The sequence below is a fragment of the Mixophyes fleayi genome, chromosome 11 (genome assembly GCF_038048845.1).
Source record: "Mixophyes fleayi isolate aMixFle1 chromosome 11, aMixFle1.hap1, whole genome shotgun sequence".
NCBI classification, from domain to species: domain Eukaryota; kingdom Metazoa; phylum Chordata; class Amphibia; order Anura; family Limnodynastidae; genus Mixophyes; species Mixophyes fleayi.
The window spans coordinates 81,627,716-81,654,162 of NC_134412.1; the positions used below are offsets into that span (position 1 = coordinate 81,627,716).

The 26,447-nt window shown below is 41.6% G+C and overlaps 1 protein-coding gene across 3 annotated transcripts in view; it reads right to left on the bottom strand.

The window, feature by feature from the left end:
• Window positions 1–26,447, bottom strand: part of VPS13D (vacuolar protein sorting 13 homolog D) — a 169,742-nt gene that overhangs the window by 122,788 nt on the left and 20,507 nt on the right. For all 3 annotated transcript variants that reach the window (XM_075189940.1, XM_075189941.1, XM_075189939.1), the window contains exons 15-25: window positions 25,239–25,314; window positions 24,428–24,598; window positions 22,089–22,219; window positions 21,029–21,161; window positions 17,220–19,433; window positions 15,351–15,502; window positions 14,162–15,190; window positions 13,940–14,030; window positions 13,227–13,353; window positions 3,210–3,390; window positions 2,922–3,104 (exon numbers count right to left, since the gene is read on the bottom strand). In XM_075189940.1, the coding sequence (XP_075046041.1) occupies window positions 2,922–3,104; window positions 3,210–3,390; window positions 13,227–13,353; window positions 13,940–14,030; window positions 14,162–15,190; window positions 15,351–15,502; window positions 17,220–19,433; window positions 21,029–21,161; window positions 22,089–22,219; window positions 24,428–24,598; window positions 25,239–25,314 (4,488 nt within the window). The remainder of the gene's footprint in view (window positions 1–2,921; window positions 3,105–3,209; window positions 3,391–13,226; window positions 13,354–13,939; window positions 14,031–14,161; window positions 15,191–15,350; window positions 15,503–17,219; window positions 19,434–21,028; window positions 21,162–22,088; window positions 22,220–24,427; window positions 24,599–25,238; window positions 25,315–26,447) is intronic.

The window sequence follows — 26,447 nt, forward strand, 5'->3', positions numbered from 1 at the left end:
TAACAAATGGAACAATTGATGTTGGAAAAACACCGCAGTCGGCAATTATGGAATTGTGTGGATCAGCAATACAATTTGTAAGATAAAAAGCCATGCGGTAAGAGAGGTTGGTGGTATAAATAGGGAGAAAATGAATAGATTTGCTTTAGACGTTTAGCACAAGTGAAGCTACTAATCTGCCATGTACGATCCAACAGAATTCCATAAGCTTTAGACAGACACTCAAAACTAGAACCCTTCAAGGAAATATTATACCTTTAATAAAACCGGATCCTTGTATGAAGACCCATGTAAAATCAAGTCCTTCAGAACAAATACAAAATGACAAACCTTAAATATTTAAAATCAGGCATAATTTCTCAGTCTGCCAAAACCCTCCACCATTACATCTGTAACATGATGCGCCAACATTGGAAGATTTACAGCGGAGATACTGCTTGTGTTGTGGCTGAACACAGTGAGCGCCTGCCATCATCAACCCGAGTTCATTGTAAGATACTGAAATCCGACCTTACTTTAAGACTTGTCAAGGCCATATTTGCCCAACTGAGTTTGAAAGGGGAAAAACTGGACTTGCTAACAGCAATGGACCACAGACCAGGTCTCATCAAAATGCGGTCCCCATGGGGACTAGAATATACACCCTGATGAACAGTCTACAGGGAGAACCCAGCTGCCCCGGGTACCCCTTATATGTCATGCCTGTCCACAGGTACTGCATGCCCAGGCAAGGTGGAGGCGCTAGTGAGACAGTCTGCTTGAGAATTAGAATAAATCAACTGAACTCTGATTCACTGCCGGACTGTCACTCACATACTCTACTGTGGAGCTCTTAGCCTTGCGAGACTACGCTTAGTACTGCGCCACCAGACAAGGATAGAGCAAGCTAATCAGTTTTTGTTGGTTGGCCAGTTCAAGGGTGGTGCAGGAGGGGAACTTTAATCTGATAAATGGCCATAGCTCCGAACTGTTGGTGAAATTTGGCGAGACCTGACTATCATCTCACATTTCCTCATATTATAAATTTGGTCCTGGTCTTAGCGATTGCCATAGGATGTTTAATCTTACATCACCTAAGATACAGTATGTGAGCATAATATATAAAAAGCGTACACATCCTCATGTGTTCATCTTATAGAACACTTCTTACATTGTGCTCAACTGACAACTGATTTATAGTTGTGCTGTCCAACTTCTCCAGTATGGAGGGACAGATATAATATTAAGTGTTCTTTCACGATATTGAACATATTGGGACCGAGTTAGACTTAGGAGCAAATCCAGCTATTTAGTGCTGCAGGGGTAAAAATGTAAAATGCAAAAACTAACTTAGAGTTGTGAAGGGGGCATGGCCTAACCGAAATCTACATTGCAATGTAAAACAGAGCTGGCTGGTATGTGTGCACATCCTGCCAGAGCATACAGTATTTGCCTGGCATGCAAAAGCCCACCTGACGAGCAACCCGCCAGAGGAGCCCACCTGACGGCCAACCAGCCAGAGGAGCCCTCCTGACGGCCAACCCGCAAGAGGAGCCCACCTGACGGCCAACCCGCAAGAGGAGCCCACCTGACGGCCAACCAGCCAGAGGAGCCCACCTGACGGCCAACCCGCAAGAGGAGCCCACCTGACGGCCAACCCGCAAGAGGAGCCCACCTGACGGCCAACCAGCCAGAGGAGCCCTCCTGACGGCCAACCCGCAAGAGGAGCCCACCTGACGGCCAACCCGCAAGAGGAGCCCACCTGACGGCCAACCCGCAAGAGGAGCCCACCTGACGGCCAACCCGCAAGAGGAGCCCACCTGACGGCCAACCCACAAGAGGAGCCCACCTGACGGCCAACCCGCAAGAGGAGCCCACCTGATGACCAACCAACCAGAGGAGCCCACCACACGACCAACCAACCAACCAACCAGAGGAGCCCACCACACAACCAACCAACCAACCAGAGGAGCCCACCACACGACCAACCAACCAGAAGAGACCACCCAACAATAAACCAGCAAGAGACCATATGACAATAAACCAGCCTGAGGAGCCTGCACGATTGTAAACCATCCAAAGGAGGCCACCTCATCATTACATACTAGGCAGCAAAGGTACCCACATCATTATATACCAACCAGCAGAATACTCATATGATTATGTACCTGCCAGTAAAAGATCCCAAATAACTGTATGCCAGCAAGTATAGATGCCCACATTATTATATTGCAGCCAGTAGGTGTCCATATTATTATATAACAGCCAGTTAAGATACTCACTTTTCACTGCTATGTAGTCACATGGTTAAGTACCAGTGAGAAGAGGTGTTACACATATACCAACAAGCAGAGAACATTTGATAATACCAGCCAAATGAGTTACATAAAAGCTAAGCCTTTGGCCCATCCATGTTTTCCCCATCTGTACCTCTGATGCCGTCTATTTATCACTCTGTCATAAAGAGAGGGCAGCAGGGGGGGGGCACTTTGTGTTTTCTTTTCTTTCCTCTTTGAGTCTGTGGGGGTCTCTTTTGCCTTTTTGTGTGCCGGATTCTGTCCCCTTTGTGTCTCATTATTCACACTATTCACTTTTTACTAGCTTCCTTTACCTTGGCGGTCAGTGGTCTCTCCAAACTAGCTGGGTTAAGATAAGAAACACCCCCCTCCAGTCATGAGATCTATATCTCCCTGATTGCAGGGATGTTACATGCTCCAGTAAAGAAGGCGAATCCCACTCAGCCTACAAAGAAATTGTGGGACTCCTATTCGATGAAATTTCAGGACTGAGGACGCAGCGGTTTCTCAATGAAAGTATTCCGTGTTAAATGCAAACTGGGTATTGATCTATTAAATTAAAGTTAATTGTCCAGCACTGATAAAGGGGATTTAAAATGCTACCGGATCATGTAAACCATTGCAAGTAATTAAATGATGCCGTACCTTGTCTTTTAAACAGAATGTCCCAGGGGCTCCTGAAAACAGAAAGCGGTTCTTGACTTTTAGTTTCCCAAGGTTGGCCACAAGCAAGTTGTTAGATCTAGAGCTCTCCGGTATTAGGAGCACAGGGGCTCCGGCTTCGATGTCCAGGAGGATACGGGAGGCCCGCTGAGCCTGGTTTCTAACCTTAACAAAGAGAAAATAAAATAAATAGAAGCTCAGAGCCACTGCCTCCATTATATAATGACTGCTAGAAATGACAGAAAAGGTTCAGGTATTTCCCCCACTTACAGTTTGCCCCTGAATAGCTGCCCTCTGCCGGCCAAGGACATCTTGCAGCTGAGTAAAGTGCTGGATGAAGGCCACAACCTCGGACTGGAAGCGCTGGGTGTGGACATACTGCACAGAGGCCATCCTCAGGCTTACACGCATGTCATACTCTCTTTTCAACTGGGGATCAGGAAGGCCGTATCTATAGAATGTTTAGAATGACAAGTTTATCAAAAAAATTGTTTGATAATCAACATAATTTTCTTGGAGGCCTGTAGTGGCTGGGAGGTCTGTTCCATCACGACTAGGAGGCAATACAACATGAAGAAACTGAACTTAACTCCTCCTTCTGACTCCACCCCTAGGGTTTAGACAACCCTGCTACAGGAAGGAGGCTCAGTTTATCAATTAGCAAAGTCAGGAGAAGAAGATATGAGAAGGAAGTGCAAACATAAAAAGATAGATAAAAGAAACCAAATGGATAGGACCTACAGCACTGATCATACTAGCCACCAAGATAAGAATTTAATGGTAAGTGGAAAAAAATGTTTTTCTTGGAACAGTGCTAAGTCAGTGTAGGTGAATGGAGATGTCCCAATGTCAATATATAAATAAAGGGTGAAAAGGAAAAAGGAAAAAAAAAAAAAGACTAAAACAGAAGACAACAATGGTTTGGTGTCTGACATAGTGTTCCTGTATCTAAGGAAGGAAGTAGGGATGTGCACCGGCGACTTTTGAGGTCTCGTGTTTTGTGTTTTGGATCCGGATTTTCGTTATTTTTGAGGTTCGGATTTGTCTCGCAAAACACTTGACGAAAGGTCTCGGTTCGGATTTAAGGTATTGGATTCGGATTTTTTTTGAAAAAAACATAAAAAGTTTAAAAATCAAGTTTTTGGGCTTATTTTCACTCCTAGGCTATTATTAACCTCAATAACATTCAATAACAAGCATTTCCACTAATTTACAGTGTATTCTGAACACCTCACAATATAGTTATTAGACCAAAACGTTGCAACAAGGTATCTTTCTGGACTGCGTAGAGGAGTGGGTCACCACAATATCTATTAAAAACCCTGAACTTTTATGAATCGCACCAATAAATGTACCTGGACTGCGTAGAGGAGTGGGTCACCACAATATCTTAAAAACCCTGAACTTTTATGATTCGCACCAATAAATGTACCTGGACTGCGTAGAGGAGTGGGTCACCACAATATCTTAAAAACCCTGAACTTTTCTGATTCGCACCAATAATTGTACCTGGACTGCGTAGAGGAGTGGGTCACCACAATATCTTAAAAACCCTGAACTTTTATGATTCGCACCAATAATTGTACCTGGACTGCGTAGAGGAGTGGGTCACCACAATATCTTAAAAACCCTGAACTTTTATGATTCGCACCAATAATTGTACCTGGACTGCGTAGAGGAGTGGGTCACCACAATATCTTAAAAACCCTGAACTTTTATGATTCGCACCAATAATTGTACCTGGACTGCGTAGAGGAGTGGGTCACCACAATATCTTAAAAACCCTGAACTTTTATGATTCGCACCAATAATTGTACCTGGACTGCGTAGAGGAGTGGGTCACCACAATATCTTAAAAACCCTGAACTTTTATGATTCGCACCAATAAATGTACCTGGACTGCGTAGAGGAGTGGGTCACCACAAGATATATTAAAAACCCTGAACTTTTATGATTCGCACCAATAAATGTACCTGGACTGCGTAGAGGAGTGGGTCACCACAATATCTATTAAAAACCCTGAACTTTTATGAATCGCACCAATAAATGTACCTGGACTGCGTATAGGAGTGGGTCACCACAAGATATCTTAAAAACCCTGAACTTTTATGAATCGCACCAATAAATGTACCTGGACTGCGTAGAGGAGTGGGTCACCACAATATATATTAAAAACCCTGAACTTTTATGATTCGCACCAATAAATGTATCTGGACTGCGTAGAGGAGTGGGCACTGGGCACCACAATAAAATATATAAAAAACCTTCAACAGATCTGCATTACACTACACATACGGCTGCTCCTCCATCCTCTCCATCATATACATGTTGGAGTTTTAGCGTGTGACAACCTCTTGTTTTTGATAATGTCAGTGCATTTGGAATATTTTTCAATTTGCCCCACACCACTGAATGTACTTTATCTATGATACGCAATACGCATCTATCTATCTTGACTGCGTAGTGTGGTGGCCCCGGTACACAATTTGGTACCGAGGCCACAATATAATTAAAAAACCCTCCACGTGTCGGAATTCCACCAAACAAGTATCTGGACTGCATAGTGGGGTGGCCCCGGTACCCAATTTGATACCGGGGCCACAATACCTCCTCCAAACATGCTACAGACAATTCGTCATTGAGAGACCCCAGACAGACAGGGTCGAAGTGTTATTGTTTGACTTTGTAAACCCAAAAAAATGTCCCTGTTGCACATAGTCGTGCAATGAAGACTGACTTTTTCATTTAAAGGCACGATCTTTAAAGTGTAGTGTTTGTAAGTCTAAGTCATATTATACTTTTGGTAAAATTGGTTTATTTTGTTCCTCTTTATGGTAATTAATTAGTAATAGAATTAAAGTAGGAAATAGAATTAAATAGAATTAAAGTAGGAAATAGAGTGGTATAGAGTTGTAGTGTGGTATAGATAGAGTGGTCCACACAATATAATAATAAAACCCTCAACTGGTCTGAATTCCACCAAACAAGTATCTTGACTGCGTAGTGTGGTGGCCCCGGTACACAATTTGGTACCGGGGCCACAATACCTCCTCCAAACATGCTACAGACAATTCGTCATTGAGAGACCCCAGACAGACAGGGTCGAAGTGTTATTGTTTGACTTTGTAAACCCAAAAAAATGTCCCTGTTGCACTTGCACATAGTCGTGCAATGAAGACTGACTTTTTCATTTAAAGGCACGATCTTTAAAGTGTCAGAAAGAGAGAGAAGACACAGGAGAGGAGAGTTGTAGCTGGGGACCTGGGGTGGAAGCTCCCAGGCTACCCCAGCATTGCCTGGAAGTCTGAGCGTGGTGACTGAGCCAGGGCAAGGAATGTGTGCCCTGGATGAGGGGGAGAACTCCATGCCACTATAGTGAACCCAAGAGAGAGGGGGACACTGCACATGGAAGAGGCCCTGGAGTGAGGGCTGCTACAAGAGGCATGGTAGCTGTAGTGTCAGATCCTGAGGCTGAGAGTACACAGAGTGACGTGTCAGAGCACAGGAGACATTATCCCCGCAGAGGAGGGATGAGCTGCAGTTGAGAGGTATGTTGTTGAAATAGGACATGCACACTTTAACAAACCAATCATTTCAGCGACAGGGCCTACCAAACAACTTTGACTGAAATGATTGGTTTGTTTGGGCCCCCACACCAAAAAAGCTATTCATCTCTCCCTGTACAGACTAAACAGGCTCTACTGAGGCAAGATGTCGTCCTCATCCTCAACCTCTGATTCCTCTCCCCCTACAGTGTCTACTTCCTCCTCATCACACATTATCAATTCGTCCCCGCTGGACTCCACAACCACAGGTCCCTCTGTAGTATCTGGAGGGCAGTGCTGTACTTCATTGAGGAATTGATTATTCATTTTTATAAACATCATTTTTTCAACGTTGTGAGGAAGCAACCTCCTTCGCCGCTCACTGACCAGGTTCCCCGCTGCACTAAAAACTCTTTCCGAGTACACACTGGAGGGGGGACAACTCAGGTAAAATAGAGCCAGTTTGTACAGGGGCTTCCAAACTGCCTTTTTTTCCTGCCAGTAACAATATGGACTGTCTGACATGTCTACTTGGATGGTGTCAGCAAAGTAATCATCCACAATTTTTTCTATTGTCACAGCATCCAATGCAGCGAGAGTAGACATGTCTGCAATGGTTGGCAGGTCCTTCAGTCCGGACCAGATGTTATCAGCATCCCCGCCAGTGCCTCTTTTGGGAAAACTGAGCTTTTTCCTCGCAGCCATAGATGTGGAAGAAAATGAGGGTGGAGCTGTTGGCATGTCACGGTCCTCTTCAGAGGACAATCTCCTGACCAGCAGGTCTTTGCACCGCTGTAGACTTGTGTCCGCCGGAAACAGAGACACAACATACGCTTTAAACCGAGGATCGAGCACGGTGGCCAGAATGTATTCCTCTGACTTTAAAAGAGTGACCACCCTCGGATCCTGGCAAAGCGTACGAAGGGCTACATCCACAAGAGCTACATGCTTGCTGTAATCGCAATGGCTTACCAGCTCCTCCCTCACTTTCTCCAGCTGCTTCTGCAACAGCCTGATCAGGGGAATGACCTGACTCAAGCTGGCAGTGTCGGAACTGACTTCTCGTGTGGCAAGTTCAAATGGCTGCAGAACCTTGCACAACACGGAAATCAGTCTCCACTGCGCTTGACTCAGGCGCATCCCCACTCCTTTGCCTATGTCGTAGGTGGCTGTGTAGGCCTGAATGGCCTTTTGCTGCTCCTCCATCCTCTGCAGCATATAGAGGGTGGAGTTCCAGCGCGTCATAACCTCTTGTTTGAGGTGATGGCAGGGCAGGTTCAAGCTTTTTTGATGTGCCTCTAGTCTGCGGTAGGCACTGGCTGAATGCCGAAAGTGTCCAGCAATTTTGCGGGCCACCGCAAGCATCTCCTGCACACCCCTGTCACTCTTGAGGTAATGCTGCACCACCAAATTAATGGTGTGGGCAAAACATGGGACGTGCTGGAAATTGCCCATATTTAATGCCCGCACAATGTTACTGGCATTGTCTGACACCACAAATCCCCATGAGAGTCTAAGTGGGATAAGCCACTGGGAGATAATTTCCCTCATTTTCTCTAATATGTTGTCAGCGTTGTGCCTCTTATTAAAGCCTGTAATGCACAATGTTGCCTGCCTTTGCATGAGCAGCCATTTTGTAGATGCTGCTACTGATGCAGCTGTTGCTGTTGCTGCGGAAGGGGATGCATCTACCCAGTGGGCTGTCACAGTCATATAGTCCTTCGTTTGCCCAGAACCACTTGTCCACATGTCCGTGGTTAAGTGGACAGTGGGTACAACCGCATTTTTAAGAGCACTGAGGACACTTGATCGTACTTCTCTGTACATTTTTGGTATCGCCTGCCTAGTGAAGTGGAATCTCGAGGGGATTTGGTACCGGGGACACAATACCTCCATCAACCCTCTAAATCCCACTCCACTGATGGCGGACACCGGGCGCACGTCTAACACCAACATTGCAGTTACAGCCGCAGTTATACGCTTTGCAATAGGGTGACTACTATCGTATTTGGTGGTCATGGCAAACGACTGTTGGACGGTCAATTGTTTGGTGAAAGACTTAGCGGTCTTACGACTTCCCCTCTGGGAAGATGACCGACTAACAGCAGCAACAGCAGCAGTGGCAGTAGTAGGCGTACCGCTGCAGGATTCCTCGGATGAATCCCGTATTGAGGAGGACTCAGTCTGGCTGCTGACTTGGGCTGCAGGACTGAATCTGATGGAGATTGTGGAGGAAGTTGACGAGGAGGGTGTTGCTGGTGTGTATCCAACTGGACCACGGGATTTAGGTGTCCCTGTACCGATGAGGGTCCTAGCCCCAGTTCCTGAACTAACCACTGAACTATGAAGGTTATTCAGGTGACGTATAAGGGAGGATGTTCCTAGGTGGGCAAGATCCTTACCCCTGCTTATTTGAGCTTTACATAAGCTACATATTGCCATACATTGGTTGTCTGGATTTGGATAAAAATAACTCCAGACCGAAGAGGTGCATTTTTTGGTCTTCTGACCAGGCATGACGATGGGCTTTTTCATCCCATGGACATCAGCTGTTTCCCCCCCTGGTGCCTCATTTACAATAACCACATCACCATCCTCATCATCAAGTTCCTCCACAGCGCCAGCTACATCATCAATAGCCTCCTCCCGAGCCACCTCTTCCCGTACAGTGATGGGAAGGTCAGGCTTGACAACCACCAACACCCTTGGACTCGCCTTGGGGATTTGTGATAATTTCTCTTTAGAAGGCAGAGTTGTTTGCTGTTTTGTTGCTGACAGCATAACTCTCTTCAATTTTTTGTAGGGGGGGGGGAGGAGGAGGAGGGCTAAGATCCGTGGGTGAAGCTGAACCACTAGTCATGAACACGGGCCAGGGCCTAAGCCGTTCCTTGCCACTCCGTGTCGTAAATGGCATATTGGCAACTTTACGTTTCTCCTCAGATGATTTTAAGTTTCTCTTTTTGCTACTTTTTCTTAACTTGGGCTTTTTGGATTTTACATGCCCGGTACTACGAGATTGGGCATCGGGCTTGGAAGACGACGTTGATGGCATTTCATCGTCTATGTCATGACTAGTGGCAGCAGCTTCAGCATTAGGAGGAAGTGGGTCTTGATCTTTCCCTACTTTATCCTCCAAATGTTTGGTCTCCGTTATATGTAGCACAAGATACTGCAGAATGTGTGAACTTGGTAATATTGCAGTACCAATGGACTTATACTGCTGGATTGGTTTTGCAAATTTGGTTATAATTATTATTTTTTATTTTTTTTTTAAATTTTTTATTTTTTTTTACTTTTTTTTTATTTTTTAAAAACTTGGGAATAATGGGGAAATAACTATGCCCTTAGAAGCACAGAGCACAGGGCACAGCACCACTGGACTGAACAGGACACGGCACAGGACCCAGCAGCACTACGGAACTCAGCAGGACAGAGCACAGGACACAGCACCACTGGACTGATACTGCAGAATGTGTAAACTTTGTAATATTGCAGTACCACTGGACTTTTACTGCTGAATGTGTGAACTTGGTAATATTGCAGTACCAATGGGCTTATACTGCAGGATTGGTTGTGAAAATTTTGTGGTAATTAAAAAATATTAAAGTAGTTTTTGGTATTTTTTAAAAAAACTTTTTTTTATTTTTTTAAACACAGGGGAATATTGGGGAAATAACTATGCCCTTAGAAGCACAGAGCACAGGACACAGCACCACTGGACTGAACAGGACACAGCACAGGACCCAGCAGCACCACTGACCTCAGAAGGACAGAGCACAGCACACAGCACCACTGGACTGATACTGCAGAACACAGCACAGCACAGCACAGCACTAAACAGCACAGCACAGCACAGCACTAAACAGCACAGAACTAAACAGCACAGAACTAAACAGCACAGAGGACCACCTAACACACCCTCCCTCTACCCTGATCAATGCCCGAGTGAAGATTGCGGCGACTAGCGGGGAATTTATAGGATCCGAGTATCGCGAGATCCGACAACGGGATTATGAGTCAGAGCCTCAGTTTCACTTTTGAATTTGGCGCCAATACCCGGATCTGTCTCGGATCCGACTCGGATCCGCAACGTTCGGGTGGGCTCGGATTTCATAAATCCGAGTGCGCTCATCCCTAGAAGGAAGTAGAATTTGTTCCTCCAATACACGTTATAATAGTGAACACTACAGCCTGGATGATTTTTCATAACAAATGTAGACACCAGAAATTCATAAAATGCAGACTAGCCATTAAGTAATTATAAGTGCATGTCATGATTTTTACCAAATAAAACACAAGAACGCAGCCTATAAATTCTCTACAACGTAAGCCTCTCTATAGATATAAAAGTAAGAAAAAAGAAAAAGAAGTTCCAAATACAACCAAAAGAATGCAACCAATCATTATAAAGCTACAGATCGCAGGAGGCTCAAAAGGGGGGCGTTAGGCTCAAATGGAAGGTGTTAAAGCGGAAGCAAAGATCCCAAGAAAGAAGAGGGTTTTTAATGGGCAGTTGAAAATGTTGATTGGTTGATAGAAACAGGGTATAATAGGAGCAGTGCTCACAGGCTGAGAAAGAGAGGTTTCAAAGCCAGCACATGACATAAGACAGTAGAAGGTTGAGGAGACTTGTTGCAGCATAGCAAGTCTTAGCACACTATGCAATACACACAGATTAAAAAATGGATTACATTAAATATTCCTACCAAATAATGCAAGCAGAAATAAATGGAGGTAAATGACATAACTGTCACATCCATGGAGAGGTGACAGTCAGCAGCCAGTAAAGGCTAAGTGTAACTGGTCTGTAACAAAATGTCCCTGGTAGAGGAATACCATCAAGCCATGTCCTAGTTTACAGAACTCAGCAGTAAGGTGGACACAGGGCAGGCCTAACTAAGGAATGGCACAACACATTATCTCAAAATAAAGACTAAACTAACTAAGTAAAATCCATTATGCACATACTGGGGAGAGACTCCGACCCCCTGACCCAACTCCTGTCCTTTCCTAAGCAGAACAGAGTAACAGAGGTTACTTTATGTAGAATGGGTGTCTCAACCCTAGGGGTGGAATTCTAAGAGTCATCAAGTTCATTTTTCTTTAATTGGTCCTGCCTCCCAGTGGTGACAGAACAGACTCTGCTGTTATAATAGGCCTGGCCCAAGTATAAGAAAAATATAAGAGCGCAGTTACATGGTGTATACTGTTCAAAATAAAGCAAACACGGAGAACCTTTATCTATTTATATTACATATCACCACACACTAGACTATAATATACACAGAATTAATTTGACCACAAAAGCAATGCATAACAGATGTCCTTCTTTTAAAAAATACAATAACACTTAATGAAAGGGTCATGGCTCCCTGTGCCTTTGTTCTGTCTTCAAGTTCTGCTGAACCTTCTATACAGTAAGAGTATCAGCAGAGACAACCAATCACAGCACAGTAAAGATATAAAGCCATGCTGATAGGCGCACCATGGAGATTTGTCTAGGACTGACATGGCGCCAAGTCAGATAATTATTGAAGGATTTAAAGTGATTTACTGCTATCTCATTACCAATTAAACACACTTGCTTGGAGAATTACAACAGGGACATATTGATAATACCACCACAAACTAAACCATCCCCTTTCCTATGATAAATATGGGCAGCCTATTTACAAGATCATACATGTATACTACAGTAGTTAAGCCATTGGGATGAAGCTAATGATTTCAGGCTATTACATAGTAGAGTACAGCATCTGGTGCTGTCAGTAATGATGCTTAAATCTGAATTTTAAGTCCAAAGGGAATAAACCTTTTAGTTTAATGGCCAAGTGGTTGAGCGCTTGACGTGGACATATTGAATAGGTATCCTTAAAAGACCCGCTTCTATTTCTACTGCTGCTTTAACGGTACATCATAATTTTATAAGATCATTTCCTTTAAAGTGTTCCCTCTACCTAAACACAGCAGAGGCAGCCATTTTTGGGGGTGAATTTTCATGAGAATGTAGCCTATCAATTTAACATTAACGGTGACTATTACTGAGACATGAGGCACAAAGGGGCAGATGTTGGCAATTATAGTACAGAACTCTCTGCTCAAAAATTACCAAAGATTTTAATGATAAACATCCCGCGGAGACACTTGTCGCAAGGTTCGTACGAAACCTGGTGGCCAATTGAATCTCCCACTAAGTATCCACAATGTGGCTGCCTCCTAGAGAATTTATAGTCTGTGTTCTTGTAAATACTGGTTCAGACCACAAAATATGGCTGCCTCCACTGTCTTTAGCCGATAGGTATAAATCAAAACATATTTACACACGTGTGTCTGGCTTATTAAAAAAAATAAAGAAAATCTTGGATCATGATTGATGACATCCACAAGCAAGCTACTCGTAATCTAATTCATTGCATGATTCCACTTCAAAAGCTCACACCAAAAATATAAATTCAGGCCAAAAGAAAAAAGACCAAAGGGTATATTTACTAAACTGCAGGTTTGAAAAAGTGGAGATGTTGCCTATAGCAACCAATCAGATTCTAGCTGTCATTTTGTAGAATGTACTAAATGAATGCTAACTAGAATCTGATTGGTTGCTATAGGCAACATCTCCACTTTTTCAAACCCGCAGTTTAGTAAATATACCCCCAAGACTGGTATAAAAATCTTGTCTGAGCAATTAAGAACTCAGAAATACAGGCAACAATATGAGCTGTGTATAAAAATAAATGCATCTTACTTGAAAATGTGGAATATCAACGCTTCATCTCCACTAGTTGTGAAGCGCTCGGTGTACAGCTCCCCATGTACAGTCAGGTCACTCAATGACAAGCTGCCGAGGCTCCCCTGCAAGGCTAAATCTCCCTCTACAATACAGAAAAAAGTGAAAGCTTTATTTAATTCTTAACATTTATCTATATCGCGCCAGCATACTGCATACTGCTTTATGAGTAGGATCAAACACAGTAATAAAAAGAGTCTGGGCATTAACAGACCGATAGAGATATAAGAGGGCCCTGCTCACAAGCTTACCATCTATAGCGTAGTACTACTATTTAAAATATTGCACCTTAAGAACAACCCATTTTTTTTTTGTTAATTACAGTAACTTAATTTTAAAAGCTACAAGCTCTCCTCCTAACCCGCCACTAACTCCCATCTTCACACTGTCCTATTCCTTCTGTGTCACCCAGTTTGTCTACCTTTCCCCCCCACCCCCTAGATTGTAAGCTCTAGTTAGTATTGAGTAAATATATTTTTGGGGTTCTTAACCTATGTTAAATAAATGTCCAGTTTAAAGTACTTCTTTAGTAACTAGACGAGTATTACAACCCCACAACCCATGTTTTAAAGCAAACAGACTGCAGAACCTAATTTGGAAGTTTAGAAACATTTCCCAACAGCACAATGGAACAACAATAAACCAAACATTCATACTCCAACCATACTGACCAATAGTTTCAAGGTGGGTGGTCAGCTTGGATACCATCGCTTTGGCCAACTCACTAGATGTATTTTTTAAAACCAATGACAGAGAGTGAACCTAAAAAAAATAAAAAACAAAAATAATCAGAATTATAATAATAAATTATAATGCTTAACATCTGCAAGTAAAACCAAACTGCTTATATTTTCGAATTTTATAATACATACATATATACATATTTTTCATACCTTGAGATCCATCTTTGTATTGGTATGTTCCTGGACAGGAGCACTTGGAGTTGTGTTCTCCGATCTCACTGCTTGTCGTGTGTCTACTGGCTCCGGCTTCATGGCATGATTATCAGCTGTTGACCCTATTCCAAAAAAGTCTAAAATCACAACCCAGGTCTGTAGTGTGATTAATACATCAAGGCAGTTAAAATCCACATTCACACTCCTATTGATGCATTTGTACTTGGAAGAAAATTCAGGATGCTTTCTGTCCACCAAGAATACACTTATGTGAACCAAGGAGTCGTCAAAACTGTCCTTTGAGCAAGAGGACTTTGATCTCTCAGATGTAGGAGAGGGGGGTGGTGTTAATGGGCACTCGGAACCCAGTTCTTCGCTTTGTTTCTTGCGAGAGGTACAGGTGGGTCTTTGGTATAATTGGAACACATTCGTGGCTTCCTCGATGTGAGAAGGAAGGGATCGCGGCATGTCTGGATATTCCACATGAGATACTAAGGGACACGAATGTGAGAGATATTCCTTATGGGTCAAGCTTGAAGGTTTTGGTGCTCCTCGTGAGACCATCAGATTCTTGTACTTTGAATCTGGATTTTTTTCAAGCAGGTCTTCCATGAGAAGGGAGCGTAATGCAATCTGTATAGCTAATGCCTGTGGGTGATCCTTATTAAATTCAATCTCAAAGTCTTGAAACTTTAAACTCACTAACCCTTGAGCACCCAGTGTGAGATCGCCGCTCAACTGGATCTGTAATTCAGAGATGCAAAAATTGGCTTGAATTTGAGTAAACGGTGTGGACTCCCGAACAGAAACAGACTTATTCGATATGGATCTAAAGCTCGTAGTATTGAATAAGAGGTTTTCTTTCTGTTCGCTCGAGATATCGCCACCTTTGAAAACCGATTTGTCAGGTGTTACGGGACTGGATGGGTTATCAGAACTTTGTGGCAACTTGTTCACATCTTCATTGTATACCAAGTTATCAAGAGTCTGCAGAACCTGTTCGTAAACGTGTTTTGCTAGAACCACCTGAATATAGGAACACAAAAATGAAAGATGTTTTGCACAGTTTGACATTATTGATTAACATCCATAGCAGATAAATTGACCGCCAACAAATTGCATGTTTTTAAAGCTTAAAAAAAAGAACTCCTGGATTTTTACAGCCAACTTAATAAACTTTAGTTACCTGAACGTGATTGACAAAATTTCCCTCAATCTTCAAAATGCTTCCCACCTCTAAGGAATCTTCCAAGAATGGAAACGTCATCTCGCAGTCTCTCTCTAAAGCAAACTTCTCCATTTTAAACTGTATTGTAGTATTGTGTAATATATGGAACGCTGGAAAACAAGACATAATACGTTACAAATGTGGGCAATGTTGGATTATTAAAAACAAAGCTGTTAAACTGATTCGCCTTCCAATAGCCATATCAATTTACAGAAGTTGGTTCATTATTCATTATAATACACAAATTTAACTAAGAAATATTGAAGTAATTATAAGCAAAGATATCATAACTGTTTAGACTTGCATTATTTACAGGAGTTGAAAGATATATTAGCATCACTTGTGTGCTATATATGGTACAATGTATCCCCTACTATAGATTAAAAAAAGATACTAGAAAACGTCCGGTGGAAGGTTGAAGTTTAAAATAAAGAAATAGGGCTTGTTAACTAAACAAGTAGATATTACAATAAACGGGAAGAGAGACCCTCCTCCTCATTGGCCACTGTGGTGTATTGTTTATACAATGCGTCATTCCCTGCCTGACCTCGACTTTTGATTGGATCTAGCAGTCATTTGTTTGCTTTCTCCAAACTTTTTAAGTTTCATTTTTTACATTTTACAAACATCAATATAGATTAGAAACCATTGAGTGTTCCTGTGCCCATATAAAGCCATTAGGAGGGTGGCACAGTGGTAAACATTGCTATCTGAAAGTGCTGGGGGGTTTGATTCCAACCAGTGATTCTATGTGGTGCTTGTTGTTCACCTTGTGTCGCCTGGTTCCCACCCACAGTCCAAAAACAGACTGGTAGGTTAATGTTAGTGTGTGTGGTAGAGAGCTTATACTGTAAGCTTCACTGGGGCAGGGACAGACGTCAATGGTCAAACACTCTATGTAAAGTGCTGTGTAATATCTTATATAAATAAAAGGTTGATACATTAATACATGAGACCAAGGACCAAATACTTTAAAATAACAGGTCATGGAAATCTGTGATTACTTCTAATATCTGTAGACATATACAGCAATGGGTATTTTTTTTGTCTCAGGGTAGTACACAATTTATTCCAATAAACATGTACTCACTAGTGTATATGATAGCAGGGAGCTATTTGGCATTTTGTAGTGTCTAAGCAACGCTAGATAGAGTATGTGGTAGATATATATCTATCTCATACTCTGGCGTTGCTTAAACACTACAACATGCCAAATAGCTCCCTGCTGGCAAGGATCCAAACCACCTGCAGTCTACTTTACAATTGACAGAGTTGAGAATGTCCACGAAATTGAACATATTACGCGTATTCTCAGTTACATTTACTGCAATCTGTTCGCCGTGGCTTGAATATCACAGTCCCCTCCCCCAATCAATCTAGGCCTGTAACCCAACTTGGCGATGACTTCTGGAGACAGGGCATACATACTCCACTGCCCCCTCCCTTCTAACAATTACTCACGCCCACTCGTCAACAGTGAAGACTTAGTTCAGCAACTTCATCTGTCCTCTATTGTTTTTTTTGCCGTTTGAATTTGTTTAAGAGGTTTTCTGTTGTAATCGATCAGGGAAGTGAAGGGGCAGAGAGAATGTCATTGTGCTGTTCTCATCTTTTCTGTATTTACCATATGTGCGCTGTAACTCACCGTTCCCCTTCCCCCCCCCATTGTTTTTCTGGACCCTCCAGTCCCCCTTATTTTACTCTTACAAGACCTAATAGAAGTATTTATAAAAAAAATGAACCTCAGGAGTTTATACATATTAGCACCAGCTGATTACAATAAGAATATTAGCGTATGCACAAACTTAAAAAAAAACGCTCACTCACCTTGATTCTTTTGCAGAGATTCAAAGAAATCATGACGGGTAAACTGAGTTTCCTCCTGGCTGTTCACGCTCGCTGATCCGGAAACTGGACGTGACGATTCAGATTCTGAACATCGGAATTCCTTGCGTCCAGCAAGGACGCTGCTGTTCAAGGAGTAGAGCTTGATATCTTTAATTTCCACTTGTAACCTATCGCTTCTCGATTGGTCATCATCTGACACAAAGTTCTGAATAAATATTTGCCCTAAATGTCCAACCAGAAGCTCCGGACTACCAGGGCTGCGAGGTATCGACACAACCGGAGACTCAATGTTAATATTTAAAATAAGTTTTACAGTATCCATTTTGGCATTTAGAGGACAAAATGCATCATATTCGTCTACTTCATACTGCACAGAGTCCCGATGTTTACGTGGGGGCTCAAATAAAGAAACAATTTCACTGTACTCTGCCGTCTTGGTGGCCAGCACAGAAGACACTTTGGAGGCCGCGCTCTTCAGCATGTTCCGAAAGTTATCTTCCAACTCGTCCATTGACAAGGTCAGCTCTTTCAGAAACTTAGCTGAATGATTATAGTGCAAAGATGCCATTTTAAGATTAAGTGCAAATTCCGCTTTGGACTGTTCAATAAATGTAAAACTTAAAGCCTCCATTGGAATATAGTTGGCGTCTCTCGTGACGAAAATGCTTTCGAAAGACTCTGCGTCAACTCCTTGACTTTCATAAGCTGCGACGTTGCCTATACTGATCACATATTTGTTTTTGGAAGAATCCTGTGCTAGGTCCATTAGCTGGAGGCAACCGAGAGAGCCATTGACAGCAAACCTGCTTCCTAAAGATACATTCACCTTTGTTCCACCAATACTAGCTGTTGCAATTTTCCTTCCATTGTTATTTCCATCAGGCATGGTAACCGTCCTGAAGAGCAGAATGTTTAATCTGTGAATGTCAATAGCGACCTGGGTGTTCTGCTCGTATGTAGACTGGAAAAATTCTTGGTCTCTGAAGTTGCTTTCAAAGTCGACTCTCAAAGGCTGAGGGCTTCCATCATCATGGTCTCTGGGAAAAGATTTCTGAAGAAAGGCAACAAGTTCTACCATCGTTTCCGGATTAAGGATGATGTCTAGATTATTAACCTGCACGGTCATCACTTGCAATGAGCTGTCCAGATTCATTGAAGGGCATTCGGAGCTCACAAACTGGTATTCAAGCCTAATGAGAGATTCCTGATCTTTCAAGGTCACATTTTCTAATGAATTATACTTATTTTTAATAAGGCATGGATGTGATGGTGAAAAGTCATTGGTGTCAGAGACTGGAGATTGTGCTCTGCTTTCTCGTAGACTTCCAGTTGGGGCATCCAAACACAAGTTTTTGTGAGAAGCCATTAAAAGGTCAAAGTCAGAGCCATAAGTTTGCATGGTGTCCACCATGAGAAGACCATGGACAGTAAGGGAGACCTCTGCGTCATATGGTCTCTTTACAAAATGGGCATTAGTGCCAAACACTTTGAGAAGTGAAATATAACGGCCACAACTTTCAACACCAAGCTGCATATAGTTGATTTTAAACTCGGCTAAGAGAAGCTTTGACTCAACGAGAACTTCCCTAGTGTGCTGCTCTAGAGTGATGATGCTCTGAGTAAGATTCATGACAGAGTCCTGCATCCTTCCATTGTTCTCCGTATCGATGAATATTTTCTCTTTCCTAAGAAGCATATTATCTGCCGCTCTGCTTTCAGAATTGGTCAAGCTTGTAAAGCACTTTTTTAACGCAAATATCTTATCCTCGTTAATATGGATTTTTAAATCTGGCAGAGTACCAGAAAGCACGGCCCCAGGATACTGAGGGTCGGATGTGTACATCAACCTGCGCTCCAACTCTAAGTGGACATTGAACTTCTCTACAACATGAGTTGGCCCAACCTCATTGTCCTGAATGTGTTTCCAGTTGTCTTTCACGTGTCCGACCATGATCTGCAAATCCTTAAAAGACAGTGAGTATTTCTCATACATTTTATTGCTCAATAAATAAGCTTCCAGCTTTTCTTCACTCAGCTCGGTTCCACTGCAGCTAGAGGTGTCCATCTCGGCATTGGTGGCAAGTTCCGGTGGAGGGCTACTGGTAGGAGTTGCTAGAGGGGTTTTGTATTCTTCATCGCTTAAATCATTTTTTTCAGCAGATAAATGATTGAACACCTTATGTTTGCAATGATCTATCGGAACAACAATTAAAAGCAAATGTGTTAATTGTTTTTCTGAACGATCAAAGTGCTAATTAAGTATTACGTTTTACATATATTTATCTTCTACTTTTTTTAAAAAAAACTTTTTACTAACAGCATCAAAAAAATTACAAACAGGAAATGCGTGGAAACCCTACGCAGAGGATGAATGCAACCAAAGTCCAATATATTAGAATACAATAAATACAAGGCAATGATGATATATTGATAAGCGCAGAGTGGTTAGCACTTCTGCCTCACAGCATTGGGGTCATAAGTTCAATTCCTGAACATGGCCTTATCTGTGTGGAGTTTGTATGTTCTCCCCGTGTTTGTGTGGGTTTCCTCCGGGTGCTCTGGTTTTCTCCCACACTCCAAAAACATACTAGTAGGTTAATTGGCTGTTATCAAAATTGACCCTAGTCTCTCTCTCTCTCTGACTGTGTGTGTGTGTAAATTAGGGAATTTAGACTGTAAGCCCTAATGGGACAGGGACTGACGCGAGTGAGTTCTCTGTTCAGCGCTGCGGAATCAGTGGCGCTATATAAATAAATGGTGATGATGATGAGGATATATAATAATAATAAAAAAGGACAAAAGAGGAAGAAGGGAAAGGGTTGAATTACCTCTCGGACAGCAAAACGACGTAAGGTCTGCTCTCGGTGGGCATAGCCACACGGTAAATTAGAGCTAGAAGGCTGGAGGTGGGACACTTATAAAACGTGGGTTACCTGGACTCAATTTAGCAAACAAAGCAGATTAATTCTTCAAGACACTAGTCCGAAGTTCTAACTCATAAATCTACCCTACACGGTTTTCCTGAGGGCCTCTATGGTTGGTGCGTTCTGGTTTTACATATATTTATCTCTTAAAACCGCTTTTCAAATTTCAACCTCAGAACTCTATTTCATGTCACCTTGGTGGTACGCTACACTGGGAACCGTGGTTTAACACCGGGTGAGACACACAATGCCTAAAAGTAGTATACAAGGGAATAATAGTTTTCCCACTGTATGGGTTACTAAAGTTATCAGACATGTAACAAAACCAAATGTAAAACAAATGAGGCCACTTATTTTCTATGAAGATTCCAAGTTTGTGCAGCTGTATCAATGGATTCTAGAATCACCAATTTTAATCTACAAATATCAATCTATTTTCTAAACTGTCAACAAATGTCAGAGCTCTACAGTCGAATTCATACACAATTTTAACAAATTTTATTTGCTAATGATTGGTCGTTTGCTCCTCGCACACTAGACGATAAGTGGGCAATTCGAAACGTTTAGTGTGGAAAATAAAAAAATAGCTCAAAAACATTAAATCGATTGAGCCAGTGAATGATATTCTAGAGTGTCAAGGTCTGAGCTCAATGTGGAATAGGATTGATAATCTACAGTATTGGGCTGCATGTGACAAGGGCAGTGTCATAATGTGGGAAACGAGATTGAGACAAGTGAAAGCCATATATATATAGCAGAAGGAATAGGGTCCCCCATTAGCAGTGGTGTTAGTCTCCTGTCACACTGATTGTGGTGCCATATACACCTCTATAAGAAACAAAGTTCATACATCCAACGTGTTACCTTGAGAATTAGTCAGTAAAATTCTCCCAAGATCCACCACTACTAGAACTGGATCCTGACATAAGAAGTCATCAGGGAAGATGACCTGTGGAGCAGAGATATCAAGACGCAATGTCCAACGTCTACTGTTTTCCTGAGGAGACACAAGAAGAGACACCAGTCAACAACATTAGTCGCAGGGGGTGTATTCTCCTGAACGTTAGCTAATATTTAACAAAATTATATAGCAAATGATGTGCATTACTGAGCTAAACTGTGTAACTGAAATAACTGGAGTGTTTATACTTAACTAAATAAGCCCACTGTGCCCTCTTTCCATCCCTCTGTAGCAAGCTGCCATGTTTAGATCGAGGAGTTTCTCTAATAGAGCAGACACAGAGTGACTGACAGTTTTACAAACTTGCTTTGCATAAATGCACGGAGTGGACTGTTTGATTCATACACTGGGGCAAAGCCAATGACCACACAGACTCAAATTACTGCATTCTCAGTTTGTTGTTTTTTTTTTTTTTACCTGTATTAGATGTCATTAGGAAACTAATCTAAAGAAGTGGGAGGAGCTTCAGATGGAGTGGAGAGGAAATACTTCACTTTCTGAACAACGCTGCGGTGGACTGTCAGGTATACACTAAACAGAGTACTTTACTTTTATTTAACCCTCAGAACTAGATTTACTGGTTGATGTTCTAGACATAGGGTCTGATTCATTAAGGAAAGTAAGGCAAAAAAGGAGTAAGTTTTGTCCTGGACAACCCATTTTACAATGCAAGGGGTGCAAATTAGTTTATTATTTTGCATATAAGTTAAATACTGGCTGTTTTTTCATGAAGACACAAATATTTGATAGCTTTATCTTTACATTGAAATTTAAAGTTGATCTAGGACAATAAATCTGCCATCACATTTTAAATTTACCTCCTCCTCCAATACAACATGGCTTTCAAAGGTGCAAAGTTACTCATATTTTTATTTTGCTTTACTTTCCTTAATGAATCCGGTCCATAGAATCTAAAATTCACAAGTGTCACCAATTTGTAATGGACACACTTAAAAAACTCACAATGAACTCTCCAACCAATAGACGATCAATAGTCTGTCGGATTTCAGCTTTCGTTTGCATTTTCAGCTTATTGTATTGTCTTCTGGCGGCTTCCGCAACTCTTAGCTCAAGCTCTGACTGATATCCAAATCCTGAAAGAGAACAAAAATAAAAAACGAATTATGTGTACAGAAAACAGAACAAGATCAGGATAAAAAAACCAAAAAAAAAAACAGGACTAAGTAGCTTCAAGAAGAAAATCAGGATAACATGGTAGGGATGTTGTTTTTAGTACAATAAGGGGGGTATTCAATTGTTAGCGAGTTCCGCTAAATACTCGCGCTCTAAAAATATTACCGTTAATACGGTAATATCTCACTGGATTTCATCTGCTCGAGTAAATTACCGTATTAACGGTATTTACGCGCATATTACTGTATTACCGGTAATATTTTTAGAGCGCGAGTATTTAGCGGAACTCGCTAACAATTGAATACCCCCCTAAATGTACTGCTGTACTTTTCTAATTGCATTTGCCTGAGTGACTATAAGAACCCTAGAAGGTATTGGATAGGCGTCCCTGGCTTAGGAAGCCACCCCTGGGTGGCCAGAGAGCATGAAGTGGGTATAATTAGACCAGATAAACCCGATATCTTAACATTAATGCAATGTTTTTAATGCAAATTATCACTTAATACATACTGTAGATAGAAAGCTACAAAACAACTGATGGAAGGCATTTCTTTTATAAAAGTAAAGTGTACACTTATTAGTAAAGAATAAACAATTCTAGAGATAGTATCATTATTAGCCATACTGGTTATGTAAATTAAAGGTTTTTTTTGGAGTCCTAATATCTGAACCTGTTACAAAAATATTTTCTTCCTAATTCCAGATTGTTAGTAATTGAAAACAGGTGTAACTATAGGTACATAGTGTAAGGAAAGGTGTGGAAAGGGTGCAAGTAATTAATGAGGAACAGTCTATGGAAGTAGCAAGTATATAACATCATCTTGAGCATGCATTGAATTTCCTATTTCACCAAGAGATGATGTAAAAAAAAACAAAAAAAAAAAAACAGTTCAGAGGAAGCCCAAGAATATCCCATATCCCTAACTAATGGACTATTAACACCCAGCGGTTAGGCAGAGTGCAATCATAAGTAGTCAAAGGAAAGGAGAAAAGTCCCGTCCATTTAAGTGCCCCTCTGGCCTAGTCGGAAACCAGGATTCCAGCTAGGCAGCACAGTGGCGTAGTGGTTAGCACTTCTGCCTTACAGCACTGGGGTCATGAATTCGATTCCCGACCATGGCCTTATCTGTGAGGAGTTATCTGTGTGTATGTTCTCCCTGTGTTTGCGTGGGTTGACTCCGGGTGCTCCAGTTTCCTCCCACACTCCAAAAACATACTGGTAGGTTAATTAGCTGCTATTAAATTGACCCTAGTGTATGTCTGTCTGTGTGTGTGTGTGTGTGTGTGTGTTATAGGGAATTTAAACTGTAAGCTCCAATGGGGCAGGGACTGAATGTGAGCGAGTTCTCTGTACAGCGATGCGGAATTAGTGGCGCTATATAAATAGTTGCCGATTATGATTCTCCCACCTTCTAAAGTGAGTCACTTGTCACACACTAGGCTTCTAGAGAGCAGTCTACAATGACCAATTAATTCCCTGAGAAGATGCAGAATGAGTGGTGAATATCCACACTAATATGGCAGCCTAAAGACATAGTAACATATTTGATGAGGTTGAAAAAAGACACCAGTCCATCAAGTTCAACCTACTTTGGATCTCCTGCGATCCTGCACTTATATTTGAAATTGATCCAGGGTAAGCAACCGCCAATCTGTTTCAATTGTGAAAATCCCCCCAGACTAAATATTGCAGTCCTATTTTTACCCTATATCCACTACTATCCTTCATTTTAATTAACGGTCGTATCCCTGGATACACCTTTCCGCTAAAAATTTGTCTAACCCTTTCTTAAACATATCTATTGAATCTGCCATCACAACCTTCCCTGGCAGTGAATTCCATATCTTGACTGCCCTTACTGTAAAGAACCCCTTCCTTTGCTGGTTGTGAAATTTCCTCTCCTCTAACCTTAGGGGATGACCACGTGTCCTGTGTATGGTCCTTGGGGTAAAAAGTTCCCATGAAAGCTCTCTGTATTGACCCCTAATGTATTTATACATAGTAATCATAAAAAGACAATCTGGAGATTGGAGCGCTGGATGACTGTAAAAACCAAGAACCCCAGCACACTTACAGCACCTGCCTTGCAGGACCAAGTGTCAGGGTTCATCTTAGTAAGTACGTGAGGCAACGGTGGGTAGGGATACGACAAAACAATACACATTACCTGAACTGTGGACTTTTCCCTTGTAAAAGAAGTCTGCCACTTTGGTAATTGCTTGTGGATTATAGATTATATTCAAAGGTCTTGTGCTGACTTCTAGTCGTCTCTCAAAAACACTGTGGACTGGATTTTTCTCATATAACATTTTAAACACAGGGTCATCTCCTGCTGTAGCTGTAAAACAGACCCAATAACAATTAAAACAACAAACAAAAAACACACATATTAAGGGGGGGGGGAGATGCACACAATTTGCAGATAAAAGCATTATAAAAGGGCTGCAAAGAAAAATTCTATCATTTGTTCAGAGACTTTGGTTAGAAATATCAGAAACAGTTATAGATAACAACTATGATTGGATGGATTATCCATTTAAAACTACAGACAGAGCAACTGTTAACCTTACAGAGCAATACAACTCTACTTTAAAGTAAAAATTAAAAACTATACTCCTGTACAAATCAAAATATATTCTCTAATTTAAAAAAAAAGCTATAACACAAATAGAAATATACAAAACACCTTCAATTCTTTCTGTATTTCAAGAACCATCACACTTGATAAAAAAAAAAAAAAAAAAAGATTAAGCTGGGTGAAGGTACAGGAGTATTTAACAATGTTTCAAGGTAATTTGACCACTAGGTGACTTTGATACTGTATGTTACATCAGCTATGTAAGTGGGATGGGCATGAACAGAAGAATAACATCCAGATATTTAAAATGTTAGACTTCTTCAATAAGCATTTGGATAATCAAGCTATAAGAGTAGTACAACAAGATCTTTGAAACAGACCCACTCGGAATAAAACTTACATTTGCTGGGACTTAGCAAGTCTGCGGACCCCATGTGTACACTGGATGGTGGGGATAAACAGGCCACTTCCTTTTGCTGAAACAGGAGATATGAACGCTGTTAAGATTCTGATTGCACTATTAAAAAACTACTATTAGGTATTTTGTATTGTTTGGGAAAAAAACAACAATATTTGTTTACTGATAAAATTTGGATTGTAAGATATCATATTAATCAAACAGCATTGATAAGAAACAAATGCAAGCAGAGAGGTCCGCTGCCTGAAACGGTTTTTGGATTCCGCCGATTGCCAATATTTAATACATTTGAATGGGAGCCACCTTGTTTAGGTTCCCAGAAGAAATACCTGCTGATATTCAGGATCCCTAAGCAGTGGCATACACCTGGGGTCCGGGCTAAAGAAAACATAAGGTAGCATCACGTATGCTCTTACCAGTGGCGGCATTCTGCACTAGATCTACCACACGGTGTGCTACTGCAATGGCCAAATCTTCAACCAATGTGACCATTAATGAGAAGTCATAAAAAATGTATAACAAAAATGACTTATCTTAAGCCACTTTACAACAACAAGCTGATTTGCCTGAAGATCTTTGCTTTTGAGGTGGTGCCCTACCAGCCGACTACTTCACTGCAGCATGGAAGACATGTTCTTCTGTTCTATCTGATGTGGTCGGCAATAGAGTCCAGTTGTTGGCTTAGTTGGCCTTGTCTGATAAACTAACCCCTATCTTAACAAAAGCAATAAAACAAGTTTTCCAGCCCCACCTGAGTATCAGGTCTGATGGCCTCTACAAGGCCTCCAATACAGACGGCTATTAACATGTAGTGGACTTGACACAATATAAATACATACATACCAGCTAAAACTGGGGCAGGAGCTGATGTGCATTATTTAAATTCTCTGACTGTACACTGCAGCGGAATGTGTTGTATAAGTAAAGGATAGTAAATATGAAATGTATCTAAGTTTGAAAAAAGTATGGTCTGCCTGGTGAGACACCATGGGCTTCAACTCCTTTCACAGAGACATTCCAACGCTTTAGAACCCTAGCAGACGGATCTAGATGACTAGGGTAACATCCAATCCCTCCCTATCCCCTCTTATGTTATGTCACTTCAAAGTGTGTTATTGTCTTAGGTGATAAAGAACAGAAAACACTCCTTGAATGATCGGACCATAAACTGTTTGTCATTAACAAATATTT